This window comes from Lithobates pipiens, unplaced genomic scaffold (genome assembly GCF_037356315.1).
Source record: "Lithobates pipiens isolate NorthernLeopardFrog02 unplaced genomic scaffold, aLitPip1_a1.2 Scaffold_1, whole genome shotgun sequence".
Lineage (NCBI taxonomy): Eukaryota > Metazoa > Chordata > Amphibia > Anura > Ranidae > Lithobates > Lithobates pipiens.
In genome coordinates, this window is record NW_027507685.1 from 253,955,601 (window position 1) to 253,975,517 (window position 19,917).

Below are 19,917 nucleotides of genomic sequence, written 5' to 3' on the forward strand. Positions count from 1 at the left end.
TATAGGGATCAAAGACTCAAAACCAACTTTTACCTGATCCCTGGATTTTAATTCATCAGGGACCCCCCGCCCCCGGAACTCCTATAGCATCTATGTACACATGAGGGTCAAAGTTTCCGGAGAGAACTGCTCGCTTCCTCCTCTGACTGTGTGCTGGGTCAGTGTATGTATCAGGAGTATCTTCTGCTAGGATATGGAGGGGCATAATGACCTTTTCAAGGGCACATTCACTGGTCCCGATTCCCTCTAATCTGGTCCTATGTTCCAACCCACTGTCCCTCCCAGGAACCACAGTTCTGGCCCCAGTAACTGTCTGTAAAACACACATATATATCCTTACCATCAGGGATGTCACTGTACCAATGGAATGGACCATCATATCTGGGTTCAAGAGAATGTTTTCTCACAAATGAATTTACCAGCCCCCAATCTCCAGGCAGTAGTTGGTGTGTTCCTGTATCTAATTCAGGATCTGGAATGGAAGAAAACACCTGGACATGCATTTGGGTTAATTCTCGTGATAATGCGGTTACATAATTAGTCAACACATCAGATTGCAACTGTAACTGTTGGGGAAAGTGACAGCCAAGTCTGGGGGCTGAATCAAATAAAATTTTATAAGGGGATAGGGCATGTTTCCCCCCGGGGTGTGTGTCTGACACTGAACAGGGCAATGGGCAAACTGTCTGGCCGACTCATGTTAGTCTTTTGGGCCATCTTTAACATCCTGTTTTTCTAGTGTCCCTTTCATCCTTTCTACCTTCCCGCTACTTTGAGGGTGTTAAGGGGTGTGTAGAGTCAACTGAACCCCCAGTGCTGCCCTAATCTTTTGTAAGGGTTACTGTGAAGGCTGGGCCTGATCGCTCTCTATCACCTCGGGGACCTCAAATCTACATACTATCTCACTCAGTAGTTTCTTAGCTGTGGTCCTGGCAGTCATGTCCACCTCCACTAGGGCGTATTCGAATCTGTCACTCCTTTGGCATTTGGGAGTGATCAATTTGTATCCTCTGGAAGGGGTATAGAGATTTTGCCAGGTGCTTCTTCTGTGCCTTTTCTGTACATTCTGGGTTACATTTGTTGCAGATAGTGCATGATCTGCAGAAGTTGTTAATCAATGGAATAACTCATAAGTTCATAAGAGTCTTTGTCAAGTGGGCAGCTCCATTTGCCCATTGCACCATGGCTGGGTACATACTCCTGGGTAGACAAGGCTTCTTGTTGCACTCGAATAGTCCATCTCTGAGAGTTCCTCCTCTCCGTTTCCAGCTTTCCTTCTCATCCGGACTTGCTGCTTCCTGTAATTCTTTCAGATAAACTCTGTCCACTGGGAGAGTCTGTAGGGTAAGCACGGAGTGGTCTTCTTCTACCACCCTGCTTTCCACTTCCCGTGGACCACTGGCTGTCTCTTTGGCAGCTGAATCGGCTAGATTGCCTCAAGCTTCCTTCGAGTTGAGTTTGTCATGTGCTTTACTTTTAGAATAGTCACTTGGGTTGGGAGAAGCAGGGCGTCCATCAAATCCTTGATGGCTGAGCTATGTTTCACAGGTGTTCCTGCAGCCGTCAGGAACCCTCTGTCCTTCCAGATAACACCAAAATCACGGGCAACGCTGAAAGCATATCTTGAGTCTGTATTAATGTTGGCTCTTTTTCCCTCTGCCAATTTACATGCTGTAGTGAGTGCTTGCAGCTCTGCCACCTGTGCAGACATCACCGGCGGTAAGGTTTCAGTTTGGAGAACCGAGTTTTCAGTGGTGACCTGGATCCTGCAGGGGTATTTCACTCACGGTGGGGAGATGCGTGGTTTCCAGCCGCATTCGTTCGATGCAGTCATGGGGTGACAAGTCAAGACTTGACTCCTCCTCCTTTCCCCCCTCGAGAAGTGGAAGAAAGGTGGTAGGTTTCAGTGTTTGACAAAGTAATAGAGTAATGTCTAGAAGTTAGGAACACAGGAGTCTCAAGTGTCTGGCAGTGGACAGATGTTTCGACTGGATCTTGGTTGAGTATGGGAGCAATGTCATGGGAGCAAGCAGAACGAGGCAGAGTCCGAGGACCAAGCCCGAAGTTTTGTCAAACAAGGCTTGTGCAGCAAAGACAGCTCGCCGACACGATGGGCCTCCTCTTGCTATCGCATCAAGCCGACAGGAATAATATCCTATAGGGCGTAGGCAGATGCCGTGTGATTGGGCGAGTACACCTGTAGCATGTCCCAGATATTCGGATACAAAGGGCTTGAACGTTTTGTCGTAGTCTGGGAGCCCTAGCACCAGAAGTGGTGTGCTTGAAGGCCTCAAAGTTGGATATTGCTTCAGGAGACATCTGGAAGGGGTCTGATTTCAGGGCATCATACAAAGGTTGCATCAGTAGGGAGAGTTCTGGAATCCATGCTCTGCAATAGGAAATTAGTCCAAGGAAGGAATGAAGGGGCTTCGGGCCTTGTGGCAGTGGGATGTCAGAGATTGCTTTCACCCTGTCTTCAGTGAGGTGTCTTGTCCCATGGGACAAGACAGTGTCCAAGAAAAATGACAGATGTTGAGCACCACTGCAATTTGGGCTTTGAGGCTTTGCAACCCTGTGTGGCAAGATAGCACAACTGGCTTTCTGAGGTGACTTCAACAGTGGGTAAGTCAGCTGCACAGTGGAGAAGGTCATCAACATATTGGAGGAGAATCACTTCCAGGTGATCCTCTTGTTATGTGTCAAGGGTGATAGCCATAGCATTTGCAAACTAACTTGGAGAGTTCTGTGCCCCTTCTGGCATAACTGTCTAGGTATGTTGTTGTTGTTTTCGTGGGTGAATGCAAAAGGTACCAGCAGGAGGGGTGAGCGTGGACACTGAAGAGAGCGTTTGCATGGTCCACCACTGTGAGGTACTTTGCAGTCAGGGACACTCCCGCAAGTAGCTGGTTCTCTTTTAGGGGTTCTCTTCTTCCTAGAGAACAGAGGTGTGTTGCATGGTGCACAGAGTATCAGGGCTCCATTTGACACGAGGGTCTTCACATGCTTCAAAATAGCTGCAGATTGAGCTAACTTTAGGGGGGGGGGGGTATTGTGGTTTCCGGGGCAATGATGCACCCTCTTTGAACTTGACTGAAACTGGTGGCACCTTTAAGTGACAGTTGTCTTCTGGTTCTGTGGATCATAGGCACGCAGGGATTCTGTCAAGTACTTCCTGCGGTATTGAACTTGGAGTTATTGCTCCATGAAGTGTCATCAGGAGAGGCAGAGAATACAAAGAAGATGAGTCTTCCAAGGATAGGGGAGTATGTAACTTCACCGCCCCCTTCAGGTGTGAAAATGATTGACGCCTGTAGTCTGGACAGCACATCAGCTCCTAGTAGATTCAAGGAACATGTAGAGGACACCACAAATCTGGCAAGCAAATCAGGAAATGTCCCCACTTGGAGAGGCTCAGTGAGTGGACTGGAGCGGGGCACCCCATCCACTCCCACGCAGGAAACATCAATAGTGGAAAGGAAAGAATTATCAGGCAGGTCCTCAGCCCTCAACACACTCCTGGCTGCACTCATGTCAATAAGAAAAGTGGTAGGATTTCCTTGTATAGGTAACGTGACCTTTGCTAGGGGTCCCCCAGTCTCATTTGAGGACACTGTCATAAGGGGTGACACGCGTTCTCATTTCCTAGCGTGAGTTGGGGCGTGGTGGTGGAGGTTCATGTCCACGTTGCCCTTCACGGGGATCCCTGTCTTGTCTCGGATGTCTTGGGGCTTTGCATGCTCTTCTGGTGTGACCCCGCTTCCCACAGTTGTAACAGATGATATTTTCCCTGGTATTGGGCAGTGGTGGTGGACGAGTGTAGGCGGGATCTTCATCTTGTGTTACCATGAGGGGCGTTGTTTTTTTCCCCTTTTGGTTTTCTATTCCTCTGGCCACCAACAGTAAATCTGACATTTTCATTGAGCGATATTCAGGGCGGGTCACCATCAGGCTTTTTCTGATATCCTCTCTGAGCCCTGAGACAAAAGCAGATGATAACATGTGTGTGTGTGCCTTTATATAGAGGGAGAAGCCCAGATCATCAAAGGCCTGTATGAGTCTAGCATGATACTTTTCCACAGACTCCCCTTTATCTTGGGAAATATCTTGGATTGTGGTGGTCTTATCTGCCAATTTCTCCTTTGCCCAGTTGCGGAGTTGGGCACAGAACTCCAAGCCTGAGGTGTAAGAAGTGGCACTTGCCAGGCAGGTATCATTGAAGGCTGTCTGCATGACCGGCCAAAAGACATGTCCTGCTTTAATTTGGCATAGGCTGATCAAGTCTCTTCAGGCAGCTGAGTAAGTTTCTTGTATCTGCACTATCCTGCGGTAGAAGGGCATTGGCTGTTTCTCTGGGTCAGGCAGACTTGTCACTAAGGTTGCTGCTTGTGATGGGGTAAAAGCGACATACATCCTGTTCCTTCTGGTAACCGAGACTGGTGTTGTGGCGGGGGCTGAGAATGGGCACTGTTTCTTATGGTTGCCAGCATATGTTTGAGATCCTCTCAGAACTGTGAGTCCAAAGCCGGATTGGGGGTTAAATCAGCAGGTGGCCTTGCTGCCTGTTGTTGGCCTTCCCACTCAGACACTTCTTCATCATTAACATATCCGGCCTGTGAAGGTAGTGCTTCCGTATTGGGGAAGACAGGTGTGTGGTAGGAACCATCCTGGTTTAAAACAGGAAGGACTGGGTATAGGCCATGGCTGGGCCTACTGGGTGTACCAAGATGGCCGCCAGCAGGAAGTGCACTTGGCTGTGCCTGAAGCGAGGGCTTGGGTGTACCAAGATGGCTGCCGGGTGGAGTTGTCACAGTGGGTTGTGCTTGGGCTGGAGTGGTGAGAAGGGAGTGGGAGTTAGAGTTGCCCCTCCCCTCCTCTGTTTCAGATTTTTGCATAACACGGTGATTCCAGCATTTCATCAACTCTGTGATACAATTGTCAGCTTTCTTAACTTCCTTTATCCAATTTTCTTTATCACACAATTCCTCTGTTTCTTTAGCAACATAACACAACTTTTTTAACTATTTCATCATCTTCTCTCCTCTTCACAATATCACATGCTAGCATTCCCTTCTCTCTCTTTCAGCGGATGGCTTCAGAGGAGAATACAGGCAACTAATGAGTTAATACTCCTCTGACTGCTGTCTTATCAAAGAATTCCTAGGGTGGGGGCTCGCATCCCTGTGAGCGATCCTGTCTCCTTGCCGACTCCTGGCTGTTCTATCTCTTAGAGTGTCTGCCCAATACGTAACCACTGTTTTTTACTCTGTTCTGCTCTTCTACAGGAGTCTCAGCTGACGGTTTGAGGGGGGAGTGAGGACAACTGATAGCTTGATAACCCTCCTGCGTGGCTCTCTGTTCTATCTCTTCCAGGGTCTGCCCAAACCCCCCTTTCACCGGGTAATGTACGTTTAATCTCAAAACTAGCACGTCAGAGGTGGTGGGGAGCAGTGGCTTATGGCCCAACTGATCCTTCAGGTAGCCACCTTCTCTCACCTTCACCAATCCCCAACCCTCCTCGTGTATGGCAAACAGTAATCCACAAATACACACAGGATAGGACATTACACCTGACACTCTTTGAACTGCAAAGATAGCTCTCGGGAGAAGCTCACCCGAGTTACAAGACTGCCAAATTCCAGCAAGCCTTCGTTCAGTCTGCCCTATCTGCAGCTGAGATTAACCCTCAGGAAAAGCTCACCCGAGAAAAACGTTTATAGACATTTGCAAGACTGCCCTATTCTGCAAGCCTTCGTTCAGACTGCCCTATCCGCAGCGGAGATTAACCCTCAGAGGTCCTCCAACCTCGAGTAACCCGTCTATAAACGTCTGCAGAATTCCACCCCACCCCTAGAGGCAGAATCTAGGGGTGAGGATGGACACACACCTGCAGCTGCACTTTCAGTCTGCTAAATTTGCAGTCCTTCAGAATGACAGACACTGAACAGATAATAGTCAGCAGAAAACCATTAGCAGGTTTGTTTAAACAGCTCCAGGCGAGAAATAAGTTACCTGCCTCTTTGAACAATCGAAAGGAGCCAACAAGACAAAATCAACTGGCCCAACCAGAGAAGTCGTACAATGGTAAGAATAAATATGCTTACCGTACTGTTAGGGCTGCGCGCTTAAAGTGGTTGTAAACCCTTACAAACCACTTTGACCTACAGGTAAGCCTAGATTAAGGCTTACCTGTAGGTCCAAGCAATATCTCCTAAACCTATATGGTTTAGGAGATATTTGCCCGAAAACGGGTACCGCTGTCTACGGCACGCAGGCGCACTGAGCGCGGCATTCTCAGCGACGGAGCTGCCGCGCGTGTCGGCTCCCGTGCGCATGCGCGGGAGTGACGTCATCGCGGCTTCGCCGAATGACAGCGGCGAAACTGCGAGACCCCACCAACAAGATGGATACGGCAGACTACAGGGGACAGCGGTGACTTCGCTGGCTCCTGTGTCAGGTAAGTGACACATAATGGGCTACTATGCGATGCATAGTAGTCCATTATGCTTTGCCTTTGCAGGGAATCGAAGAGGAAGAAAACTCATCAGGGTTTCCTTCCTCTTTAACCCCCTTCTCTGATCTGGCCAGCTGTTCAGTCCTGGAATGCAGTCTCCCTTCGATTGAAGCCTGGAGCCCCACGTTCAGAGCGCCAAATGAAATGGATAAGAACTACAAACTAGTTCGAGGTTATCTGCTGCTATTTCCAATTAAAAAGTATAAATGTGCATGCACATTAGAAGTAAACACTCTCTGAGATACGTTCAGCTCGGCTACTTCTAAATTCTGATTTATTCGTGTGCGGTGTTGATATTTTATACAGAAAGATACGTCGGATATTGCGACTGTGTGTGGTCTGCATCGGACTGTTTCCGTCGGAATATCCGTCGGACCAAATTTACTTTGTCCGACCGTGTGTATGCAACAGTTTCGGACAAAATCCGACGGATTTGGTTGTCGGAATCTCCGGCCGTGTGTACAAGGGCTAATAGGTACATCTTATTGGTTAAAATACAAGAGAAATGAAGAAACTTGATGCTTGAAGTTCGGTTGAAGCTGTTTCTGTTATCTCAAATGCATTCTTCTAACGCGTGGGATGTAGGGTGTAGACGCCATTTTAAACTCCGAACAGAGAGCCAAACTGTATACTACATAATAAGTAAGGAGCATAGAAACATGTATACACATAAGCAAATAGACATTTTCTGATTATCATTATGTACTTTAGATTCCTTAACAATCAAAAAATAAAATTAAACAATAAAATAAAAGCGTCCCCGGACCCGCTTGCTCGCATGCAGAAGCAAATGCATACCTAGGTCATGTCCACATTCGTAAATGACATTCAAACCACACATGTGAGGTATCCTGGCAAACGTTACAACAAGAACAATAATTCTAGCCCAAGACCTCCTCTGTACCTCTAAACATGTAAACTGTAAAAAAATGTAAAGAGTCGCCTATGGAGATTTTTAAGTAACAATGTTTTGCGTCATTCCACGAGTGCGTGCAATTTTAAATCGTGACATGTTAGGCATTTATTTACTTGGCATAACATCATCTTTCACATTATACTAAAAAAAGTTGGGCTAACTTTAATGTTTGTTTTTCTTAAATTAATGAAAGTGTATTTTTTCCCCCAAAAATTGCGTTTGAAAGACCACTGTGCAAATATTGTGTGACATAAAATATTGCAATTATCGCCATTTTATTCTCTAGGGTCTTTGCTAAAAAAAATATATATATATATATATATATATATATATATATATATATATATATATATATATATATATATATATATATATATATATATATATATATATAATATGTTTGGGGGTTTGAAGTAATTTTCTAGCAAAAAATACAGATTATAACTTATAAGTACCAAATGTCCAAAAAAAAAAAGCTTAGGCATGAAAGGGTCAAATAAAAAAATTAATAAAAAAAAGCGTCAGTTATTTTTTTGAAAACAGCCAGCAGATTTGAAAGGTCACTGAGCTGAAAACAGAACAGCTCATGCTGATGTAACAGCTTTGTGAATTGAGTCTACAGACATGAATAAAATGATTTTATTATAGATTGGAGGCATTAAACATGAAAGAAATCCGATTTAAATAAATCACAAAACGTCTGCATTTATTTTTATTAGGAAAAAAAAAGTTGTTTACCAGTTGGGTGGACCTCATCCACCTCCTTCCACAAAGGACGAGGAAACGGAAGTGATTCCATCCAGTGAGGACGAGGACAGAGAAGTGATCCTATCCACCGAGGACGAGGAAAATGAAGTGATCCCATCCACTGAGGATGAGGACAGAGAAGTGATTCCATCCAGTGAGGACGAGGACAGAGAAGAGATCCCACCCAGTGAGGACGAGGACAGAGAAGAGAAATCTTTAGGTTCTCCAATGCCCGACAACACAGTCCATGAGACAATTTCATTGGACTCATCCAGCACAGAGAAGGAGACAGAGGTTGTGTTGCAAGATTTCACCATCCATAGAAAACTTGGAGAAGGGGCCTATGGGAAGGTGATGTTGGCCTCCCATCCCTGCAATGAAGAGAAGGTGGCGATAAAGATGATTGAACTGGGATTAGGTGACTCCATGGATGACAATACAGAGTGCGCCATACTGGAACACTGCGATAGTCATCCATATATCACTCATCTGTATGCAAAATTCCAAACAGAGGTAAGTCTTTTTTATCTCCCAGGTTTTTTATCCTATTCCTGTACTTCACCCCCTGCCTTCCTATATTCCTCCACAAAGTGAAATCTTACTTGTCTCTAATGTAACCTTTATCTCTTATTTTCACACAGACTCATCTGTTCTTTGTTATGGAATTCATGAGTGGCGGGACTCTAAAGGAACTGCTGGAGGCTTCAGCTCCATTTTCCAACAACATGATAAGGTAAGTGCAGTGACAGGGTTGTGATGGAGTCGGGGGTGGCTGACCACTGAGAACAGGCAGTGACACCCCTAGGCCCCTCCCACTGAGCCCCGTCCATCCACACCCCTATGTACTATAGGGGGAAGTCTCTTCATCTTTACCTTTTATTGGTCTGTGATGATTCTGAATGCTAATTCATATTATTCTTTCTCCTTCAGATGCCTCACTGCCGAGATCATTTGTGGCCTGCAATACCTCCATGCTTGTGGGATCGTCCATAGGTAAGTATTAAGTTAGCTGACTAACAATCCCCCCTTGGCTTCTGGTTTTATTGAATCAGGAAGACTTCCCACCAGACTTCCCAGTTGCGCTGTCTCCTTCCATCGGCTGTAGAAGTCTCCCTTCTCATGCCATATAAAATCCAGCAAGAGGAGTGAGACCTCCTCATGAATATAGCAGGTGGGCGGAGCTGGGAACTCCGGGACAGAGATCTTCCTGTAGGCAGATATAAGAGAAGCCAATGTCCACCCATCAATCTTCATTCTTCTTTGTATCTTTTCTTTCTTTATTATAATGTGGGATATGCAGAGCTAACGGTTCACTTCTTTTCTTCACAGAGATCTCAAACCCGCAAACATTCTGCTGGACAGCGACGGTCACATCAAGATCGGTGATTTTGGTCTCGCAATGATCGGAGTCACTGAGAATGTTAGGATGGAAGGATATGCGGGTACACCCGGTTACATTGCCCCAGAGGTAAGATTCCCGATATTAGACTGAATTGTAAAATTTACTACGGAATGCAGAGAAGAGATTAAGGGGCTCCCCTTTCATCAAGGCCACATTCCCATGATGGGCATTTTGAATTTTGACCTCCAAATACCCAGGTGTGAATGACAAATCGCACAATGTACATTTCAGATGCCATTTATTTGAATCCCACCTAAAAATACGGTGCGGTTCTGCCGCAACTGACACGTGATCAACTGCGCTGCAATTGTGGTAAACGCATTGCGTGAAGCATGCTGCCTAAAAGAAGTTCCTGAACTTTTTTTTTTGTCGACAACCTTCACGCAATCTGCAGTTCCAAATGCCAATGTATGAATGCAGACTAAATGGATAGGGTTAGACCCTCTCTCAGGTTTTTATTGGTGTCCTCATTAGGGAAGTCACACTCTTTATGTGTACTGGTGACCATTCTTAGTGAGAAAGAAAATACAGCAGGATGCAAAATGTTACAGCTGTCCCCAGAACAGGAATAGAGGAAAGTCTTCCAATGGTGACACCTGTTTGGGGACAAGATCCTAAGAGTAGAGTTTCTCTCACTTTGGGAGAATTCCTTTAACTTCCTCTTGAATCCCGGGGACAGGAAGTAAAGGGAAATTCCCCCAATGGCACACAGACAGCAAAAATAAACTGGCAGGGGTCTCAACCCTTTCCGTACTCTATCCAAAACGTAGAAGACAAAAGTTTTGACTATATATAAATGTTAAGCCCCACCTCCAACATTCACAAGCTCCGCCTTAGTTTCATGTATTTTGAGCACAATTTTAGGACTCCTGGGAGGCTTCATACATCACATATGTCAGCATGGAGTCCCGTCTATCCTTTGCCTGGCCTAGGAATGTTCTCATCCTTTTTTCTCTCCTTATGTTTCTACAGGTCATAAAAAGGGAACCATACCACAACACAGCGGACTATTACTCCTTGGGAGTGATAGTGAATGAGATGTACACTAGTGTGTATCAGCTCAAACAGATAAAGAAACTCCAGAGCACCGCGTCAGGCCATCCCAAGAACCAAGTTCATCCAACTGACAGGGATGTTCACCTCGAGGATCTCATAAGTATGGTGAGTATACACGGCTTTACCTTCTCTTTACAGACAAGACCCTTTCCAGGTTATACAGACCTTGTTAGGAGGTCAGAACACACCACTGTACATTCTTCCCACCACACATTCATGTGGCTCATAGCAATACTTTTATCACACTGACTGCTTAGTGGAAGGATCTGCCTTTACTTCTATTCACCCTGAGCATGTACTATACCAGGTACCATGCTACAACCCCATCCAATCATAACACAGTGGTGGGTTCACAAGCAAAATCAATGAAGCTGAAATACGTCACTGTCAAAATCAAAGATTTACAATAGGGAGTTCTATTGGTCACATATGGTTGTTGTTCTCACTGTGTTTCTTATCATATTTCTTTCTTTTCTACAGCTCTTATGTGAAGACCAGGAAACACGGGCATACAAGGTCCGGGACATCAGACGGCACCCATTTTCAAGACCATTGACTGGGACGAGGTGGAGAAAGGAAACTCACCCACAGCATTTATACCACAGCCGGTAAGTATATGAATAATGGAGGGGTCCATGTATATTGGGGGAGGGGAGATTATTCAGCAGCATCTAAGACATGTTTTTTTTGTACAGAATTCTCACATTTGTGATTTTGTGATCACCGCACAATCACATGGTCCGGGGACTTGTCTGAAGGAATTCTGTTAATTATTGGTGATAATTATTATGTATGTGTCAGGTACACAGCTTAATCCCACCAGAAACACACTTCCTGTCCTGGGTGACAGCACAGAGTCACTGTATCTATCTATATATATATATATATATATATATATATATATATATATATATATATATATATATATATATATACACACGTCAAGGATGTGTTAATGCAGTGCAGTGCTTCTTCTGATCACTAGAGGGAGCTAGGGTTGAAGGATCCCTCTTGGGGCATTTGCTGCACCTCGGGGGGGTTGGGCTCACTAAGCTTTGTCACCATTTACTGTATCAATCTGGAACACTAACGAATGTCATTTTCTCCTTCCAGATTCTCCAACAAATGGAAGATTTGAACATGAATATGGAGGAATTTCTGGTCAATGAAGGAGTGATTCCGAAAAAACACAAAGACGTTCCCCGCATCAATGAAGAACTCTTTGAAAAATGGGGGCTCCAGGATTGGTTTCCCTGCAACAGAGACTCGGAAAGCTCCACCGAAGACACCGAGGATTGAAGAAATCCCAGAGATCCACACACCCAGACAATACAGGGAGGAGTCTAAATGGCATGGCTTGAACTATACTCCCGTCCCCTCACACCCCCCGCCGCCCTCAAAATCTTCACCTCTCTGTCTTCTAGGTTCCAGATCTTCAGCCATCTTGATAGACTAACCATGTGTTTAGACTGAGCGCACCCTCTACGCCTGAGAGTACAAATGTTGACTGGGCTTGTTCTGGGCTCTGTATGGGGGCTGCAATCAGTGCTTTGGATAGAAACAAGTACACAGTATAGAAAGATGTACTTTGTTCATATTTCATGTCTGAGGTTTACAACCATTCTATACGTCATTCTGTATAACATCAATAAATGTTGTGTAAATAGCAGGAACAGAAATAAACGTTTTTTTTTATTCTCCGCAGAAGCAAACAATGACCCAACCACCGATGAAATAGAGCCGACTCCAGTGGTTTCATCCTTCAGTGAGAGTGACGAAACCCCAGTGGCTTCAATCACCACACAGGCTGGGCCAACGCCACAGGATGAAACCACAAAGGACAAGGAAGTGATCCCATCCACCGAGGATGAGGAAATGGAAATGATCCCATCCACCGAGGACGAGGAAAGAGAAGTGATATTGTCCACTGAAGACGAGGAAACGGAAGTGATCCCATCCACCGAGGACGAAGAAACGGAAGTGATCCCATCCACCGAGCATGAGGAAACGGAAGTGATCCCATCCACCGAGCATGAGGAAATGGAAGTGATCCCGTCCACCGAGGACGAGGAAAGAGAAGTGATATCGTCCACTGAAGACGAGGAAACGGAAGTGATCGCATCCACCGAGGACGAGGAAACTGAAGTGATCCCATCCACCGAGGATGAGGAAACGGAAGTGATCCCCGTCCACCGAGGATGAGGAAATGGAAGTGATCCCATCCACCGAGGACGAAGAAACAGAAGTGATCTAGTCCACCGAGGACGAGGAAACAGAAGTGATCCCGTCCACCGAGGATGAGGAAAGAGAACTGATATCGTCCACTGAAGACGAGGAAACGGAAGTGATCCCATCCACCGAGGACAAGGAAACTGAAGTGATCCCATCCACCGAGGATGAGGAAACGGAAGTGATCCCGTCCACCGAGGATGAGGAAACGGAAGTGATCCCATCCACCGAGGACGAAGAAACAGAAGTGATCTAGTCCACCGAGGACGAGGAAACAGAAGTGATCCCGTCCACCGAGGATGAGGAAACGGAAGTGATCCTGTCCACCGAGGACGAGGAAAGAGAAGTGATATCGTCCACCGAAGATGAGAAAATGGAAGTGATCCCATCCACCGAGGATGAGGAAACAGAAGTGATCCCATCCATCGAGGACGAGGAAACTGAAGTGATCTCATCCACCGAGGACGTGGAGACGGAAGTGATCCCATCCACCGAGGACGAGGAAATGGAAGTGATCCCATCCACCGAGGAAGAACAAACAGAAGTGATCTAGTCCACCGAGGATGAGGAAACGGAAGTGATCCCGTCCACCGAGGACGAGGAAAGAGAAGTGATCCCATCCACCGAAGATGAGGAAACGTAAGTGATCCCATCCATCGAGGACGAGGAAACAGAAGTGATCTCGTCCACCGAGGACGTGGAAACGGAAGTAATCCCATCCACCGAGGACGAGGAAACGGAAGTGATCCTATCCACCGAGGACGAGGAAACGGAAGTGATCCCATCCACCGAGGATGAGGACAGAGAAGTGATCCCATCCACCGAGGACTGAGAAGAGAAATCTTTAGGTACTCCAATGCCCGACAACACAGTCCATGAGACAATTTCATTGGACTCATCCAGCACAGAGGAGGAGACAGAGGTTGTGTTGCAAGATTTTACCATCCATAGAAAACTTGGAGAAGGGGCCTATGGGAAGGTGATGTTTGCCTCCCATCCCTGCAATGAAGAGAAGGTGGCGATAAAGATGATTGAACTGGGATTAGGTGACTCCATGGATGACAATACAGAGTGCACCATACTGGAACACTGCGATAGCCATCCCTATATCACTCATCTGTATGCAAAATTCCAAACAGAGGTAAGTCTTTTTTTATCTCCCAGGTTTTTTATCCTATTCCTGTACTTCACCCCCTGCCTTCCTATATTCCTCCACAAAGTGAAATCTTACTTGTCTCTAATGTAACCTTTATCTCTTATTTTCACACAGACTCATCTGTTCTTTGTTATGGAATTCATGAGTGGCGGGACTCTAAAGGAACTGCTGGAGGCTTCAGCTCCACTTTCCAACAACATGATAAGGTAAGTGCAGTGACAGGGTTGTGATGGAGTCGGGGGTGGCTGACCACTGAGAACAGGCAGTGACACCCCCAGGCCCCTCCCACTGAGCCCCGTCCATCCACACCCCTATGTACTATAGGGGGAAGTCTCTTCATCTTTACCTTTTATTGGTCTGTGATGATTCTGAATGCTAATTCATATTTTTCATTCTCCTTCAGATGCCTCACTGCAGAGATCATTTGTGGCCTGCAATACCTCCATGCTTGTGGGATCGTCCATAGGTAAGTATTAAGTTAGCTGACTAACAATCCCCCTTGGCTTCTGGTTTTATTGAATCAGGAAGACTTCCCACCAGACTTCCCAGTTGCGCTGTCTCCTTCCATCGGCTGTAGAAGTCTCCCTGCTCATGCCATATAAAATCCAGCAAGAGGAGTGAGACCTCCTCATGAATATAGCAGGTGGGCGGAGCTGGGAACTCCGGGACAGAGATCTTCCTGTAGGCAGATATAAGAGAAGCGAATGTCCACCCATCAATCTTCATTCTTCTTTGTATCTTTTCTTTCTTTATTATAATGTGGGATATGCAGAGCTAACGGTTCACTTCTTTTCTTCACAGAGATCTCAAACCCGCAAACATTCTGCTGGACAGCGACGGTCACATCAAGATCGGTGATTTTAGTCTCGCAATGATCGGAGTCACTGAGAATGTTAGGATGGAAGGATATGCGGGTACACCCGGTTACATTGCCCCAGAGGTAAGATTCCCGATATTAGACTGAATTGTAATATTTACTACGGAATGCAGAGAAGAGATTAAGGGGCTCCCCTTTCATCAAGGCCACATTCCCATGATGGGCATTTTGAATCTTGACCTCCAAATACCCAGGTGTGAATGACAAATCGCACAATGTACATTTCAGATGCCATTTATTTGAATCCCACCTAAAAATGCGGTGCGGTTCTGCCGCGGTTGTCACGTGATCAACTGCGCTGCAATTGTGGTAAACGCATTGCGTGAAGCATGCTGCCTAAAATGAGTTCCTGAACTTTTTTTTTTGTTGACAACCTTCACGCAATCTGCAGCTCCAAATGCCAATGTATGAATGCAGACTAAATGGATAGGGTTAGACCCTCTGTCAGGTTTTTATTGGTGTCCTCATTAGGGAAGTCACACTCTTTATGTGTACTGGTGACCATTCTTAGTGAGAAAGAAAATACAGCAGGATGCAAAATGTTACAGCTGTCCCCAGAACAGGAATAGAGGAAAGTCTTCCAATGGTGACACCTGTTTGGGGACAAGATCCTAAGAGTAGAGTTTCTCTCACTTTGGGAGAATTCCTTTGACTTCCTCTTGAATCCCGGGGACAGGAAGTAAAGGGAAATTCCCCCAATGGCACACAGACAGCAAAAATAAACTGGCAGGGGTCTCAACCCTTCCGTACTCTACCCAAAACGTAGAAGACAAAAGTTTTGACTATATATAAATGTTAAGCCCCACCTCCAACATTCACAAGCTCCGCCTTAGTTTCATGTATTTTCAGCACAATTTTAGGACTCCTGGGAGGCTTCATACATCACATATGTCAGCATGGAGTCCCGTCTATCCTTTGCCTGGCCTAGGAATGTTCTCATCCTTTTTTCTCTCCTTATGTTTCTACAGGTCATAAAAAGGGAACCATACCACAACACAGCGGACTATTACTCCTTGGGAGTGATAGTGAATGAGATGTACACTAGTGTGTATCAGCTCAAACAGATCAAGAAACTCCAGAGCACCGCGTCAGGCCGTCCCGAGAACCGAGTTCATCCAACTGACAGGGATGTTCACCTCGAGGATCTCATAAGTATGGTGAGTATACACGGCTTTACCTTCTCTTTACAGACAAGACCCTTTCCAGGTTATACAGACCTTGTTAGGAGGTCAGAACACACCACTGTACATTCTTCCCACCACACATTCATGTGGCTCATAGCAATACTTTTATCACACTGACTGCTTAGTGGAAGGATCTGCCTTTACTTCTATTCACCCTGAGCATGTACTATACCAGGTACCATGCTACAACCCCATCCAATCATAACACAGTGGTGGGTTCACAAGCAAAATCAAGGAAGCTGAAATACGTCACTGTCAGAATCAAAGATTTACAATAGGGAGTTCTATTGGTCACATATGGTTGTTGTTCTCACTGTGTTTCTTATCATATTTTTTTCTTTTTTACAGCTCTTATGTGAAGACCAGGAAACACGGGCATACAAGGTCCGGGACATCAGACGGCACCCATTTTTCAAGACTATTGACTGGGACGAGGTGGAGAAAGGAAACTCACCTGCAGCATTTACACCACAGCCGGTAAGTATATGAATAATGGAGGGGTCCATGTATATTGGGGGAGGGGAGATTATTCAGCAGCATCTAAGACGTGTTTTTTTGTACAGAATTCTCACATTTGTGATTTTGTGATCACCGCACAATCACATGGTCCGGGGACTTGTCTGAAGGAATTCTGTTAATTATTGATGATAATTATTATGTATGTGTCAGGTACACAGCTTAATCCCACCAGAAACACTTCCTGTCCTGGGTGACAGCACAGAGTCACTGTATCTATATATACACGTCAAGGATGTGTTAATGCAGTGCAGTGCTTCTTCTGATCACTAGAGGGAGCTAGGGTTGAAGGATTCTTCTTGGGGTATTTGCTGCACCTCGGGGGGGGGGTTGGGCTCACCAAGCTTTGTCACCATTTACTGTATCAATCTGAAACACTAACGAATGTCATTTTCTCCTTCCAGATTCTCCAACAAATAAACATGAATATGGAGGAATTTCTGGTCAATGAAGGAGTGATTCCGAAAAAACACAAAGACGTTCCCCGCATCAACAAAGAACTCTTTGAAAAATGGGGGCTCCAGGATTGGTTTCCCTGCAACAGAGACTCGGAAAGCTCCACCGAAGACACCGAGGATTGAAGAAATCCCACAGATCCACACACCCAGACAATACAGGGAGGAGTCTAAATGGCATGGCTTGAACTATACTCCCGTCCCCTCACACCCCCGCCGCCCTAAAATCTTCACCTCTTCATCTTCTAGGTTCCAGATCTTCAGCCATCTTGATAGACTAACCATGTGTTTAGACTGAGCGCACCCTCTACGCCTGCAGCCGCCTGACAACATAGCTAGACAGGCACAAGAGGAATGCAGAAGGAATGGGGGGGGCATTCCCTCTGCATTGCTCATGTCACCATTTATCTCAGGAAAGTGGGTAGAGCTGGGAAAAGTGGACATCTCCTTCCTAAGCATGTTGTTTGGGGGAATTGTGGGGGCACCAAGCCTGACTACATAGCTAGGAAGGAGACAGGAACTCTCCGGAGACAAGTGGTGGTGAGAGGAATGTCTCTGGAAAGTTCTGAGGCTGCGCTCAGTCTGACCTCATGACTAGTCAATAAAGATGGCTGAAGATCTGGAACCTAGAAGACGGTGAAGTGAAGATTTCAAGGGTGGCCGGGGTGTGAGCCGAGGCACGCCATTTAGACTCCTCCCCCATAGCCCGCTCCTCCTCCACATTTCCTGCCCATTGTATGTGCGGCAGTGACTTTGGGAGTGATTGGGATTGGTTGCTCCCTGGAGGGGTGGAGTTTGAGATCAGACCTCTTTCTAAATGGCCTTTTGGATTGTGGGCCTTGATGTTGGGGTCCTGTCTCTACATTCTTAGCAATATAAAGGGGAATGAACTGGACACTCTAAACTGATGATTCAGGGATTATCCGATCGCCTTATGGGGTCAGGAAGGAATTTTTCCCCCTTTGGAGAGAATATGACCAAGGGGGGTTTTCGCCTTCCTCTGAATCATCATAAGGTTTAGGGTTCTGAAGAGGCTTCATCTCCGAGGAGTCAGAGATGAATAGATCGACAGATAGAAAGATATTCAATAAATAAAAATTTAATTATATATCTTGTTTGTCTCTTATATCAGGATGTAGGGAGGATAAAGAATAAAACCATCAATTAGGAGGAGGAGATCTTCTCCTCTGTAGTCAAGCTTCTTAGCTGCCCGACCATAACCCCCAACATTGGTATTAGTGGGGACAGTAATTGCCCCGACACGAGTGATCAATTGCAGCAATAATAACCCCCAACATTGGTGTCAGTGGCTGCCATCAGAGGAAGTTTGGCTTACCTGTAATTTCCATATTTTAGAGCAGTAGTTTCCAAACTTCATCCCAAGGGCCAGATGTGGCCCTTTGCTTGCCTTTATCCGTCCCTTGGGGCTCCATTCCTCCCGCTGACACCAACTATGGGGCACTATTCCTTCTACTGATACAAGTCACTATTACTCTCACTGACACCAATAATGGGGCTCCATTCCTCCCACTGACACCAATGATGAGGCACTATTCCTCCCACTGACACCAATGATGGGGCACTATTCCTCCCACTGACACCAATGATGGGGCACTATTGCTCCCACTGATACCAATGATGGGGCACTATTCCTCCCACTGACACTAATGATGGTGCACTACTTCTCCCACTGATACCAATGATGGGGCACTATTCCTCCCACTGATACCAATGATGGGGCACTATTCCTCCCACTGACACCAATGATGGGGCACTATTGCTCCCACTGACACCAATGATGGGGCACTATTCCTCCCACTGACACCAATGACGGGGCACTATTCCTCCCACTGACACCAATGATGGGGCACTATTCCTCCCACTGATAACAATGATGAGGCACTTTTCCTCCCACTGACACCAATGATGGGGCATTATTCCTCCCACTGACACTAATGATGGTGCACTACTTCTCCCACTGATACCAATGATGGGGCGCTATTCCTCCCACTGACACCAATGATGAGGCATTGGTTACATCCATTGACACAGGACATTTTCTACTTTCATTTGGAAAAGTCCGGCCCACCTAAAGTCTGAAGAACACCAAACTAACCCTTTGTTAGGAAAGATTGGAGACCCCTGTCTTAGAGCATTGTTTGCCAAATTTTTGCATGTCCTCTGCATTCCTCTTGTCACCATTTGTCTCAGGAAAGTGCCTAGAGCTGAGAAAAGTGGACATCCCCTTCCTAGGTATGTTGTTGGGGGAAGTTTGGGGGCACCAAGCCTGACTACTAGGGATGCACCGAAATTTTCGGCCGCCGAAACATATCGGCCGAAAATGCCCTTTTCGGCAATTTGTCAAAAGGAAAAAACGGCCGATAATTGAGCCCGGAAATGGGGCGAGGCCTGGGTGGGGGCAGAGCACTGTCTCCGCCCCTGGTGATTCCCATCATGGGGGGTGTATAGCGCAGGAGAGCCGCCTCCGCCGCCTGGTTGAATAGAGCGCCAGGAACATCCCAGCTTTAATTTCAATAGCTGTGTGTCCGTCGCGTGCCGTCACATACAGCCCCTCCCCCTTGTCCGGGGGAACTTTGATAGACAGATCAACTGTCCCAGGATTGGACGGGTGATCTGTCTATCAAAGTGCCCGGACAAGGGGGAGGGGCTGTATGTGACAGCGCGCAACGGGGAACACACAGCTACTGAAATTAAAGCTGTGATGTTCCCGGCACTCTATTCAACCAGGCGGCGGAGGCGGCTCTCTCTTCCCTGCACTGGGGACAACACTGGCTCTACTGGGGACAACACTGGCTGCACTTATCTCTTTTATCATGCCTGCAGTCTCTGACCATCTCCTGTACCATG

General features: G+C 46.3%; 2 protein-coding genes across 2 annotated transcripts; both read left to right on the forward strand.

Annotated features, from left to right (window-relative positions):
• The first annotated feature begins 7,316 nt into the window (after nt 1-7,316).
• LOC143987885 (protein kinase C theta type-like) lies at nt 7,317-11,278 on the forward strand. Its single transcript, XM_077487045.1, has 7 exons — nt 7,317-7,357; nt 8,147-8,687; nt 8,816-8,907; nt 9,105-9,167; nt 9,504-9,642; nt 10,549-10,737; nt 11,113-11,278. Exons 1-7 carry the CDS (start codon nt 7,317-7,319, stop codon nt 11,242-11,244), a joined length of 1,197 nt encoding a protein of 398 aa, XP_077343171.1. The 3' UTR covers nt 11,245-11,278.
• Nucleotides 11,279-14,801: 3,523 nt separating this feature from the next.
• On the forward strand, nt 14,802-17,175 carry LOC143987892 (uncharacterized). Its single transcript, XM_077487057.1, has 4 exons — nt 14,802-14,957; nt 15,863-16,051; nt 16,427-16,555; nt 16,999-17,175. The coding sequence occupies exons 1-4, from the start codon at nt 14,889-14,891 to the stop codon at nt 17,173-17,175; spliced, it is 564 nt and encodes a 187-aa protein (XP_077343183.1). The 5' UTR covers nt 14,802-14,888.
• The last annotated feature ends 2,742 nt before the right edge of the window (nt 17,176-19,917 follow it).

Excerpts from the sequence above, each read along its gene's own strand:
- LOC143987885 (XM_077487045.1), top strand. The coding sequence starts at position 7,317 with ATGTCCACATTCGTAAATGACATTCAAACCACACATGTGAG. Across the intron at positions 7,358-8,146 it reads ATTCAAACCACACATGTGAG|GAAAAAAAAAGTTGTTTACC; the intron begins GTATCCTGGCAA and ends TATTTTTATTAG. Across the intron at positions 8,908-9,104 it reads TTTTCCAACAACATGATAAG|ATGCCTCACTGCCGAGATCA; the intron begins GTAAGTGCAGTG and ends TTTCTCCTTCAG.
- LOC143987892 (XM_077487057.1), top strand. The coding sequence starts at position 14,889 with ATGATCGGAGTCACTGAGAATGTTAGGATGGAAGGATATGCGGGTACA. Across the intron at positions 14,958-15,862 it reads CCGGTTACATTGCCCCAGAG|GTCATAAAAAGGGAACCATA; the intron begins GTAAGATTCCCG and ends ATGTTTCTACAG. Across the intron at positions 16,556-16,998 it reads CAGCATTTACACCACAGCCG|ATTCTCCAACAAATAAACAT; the intron begins GTAAGTATATGA and ends TTCTCCTTCCAG.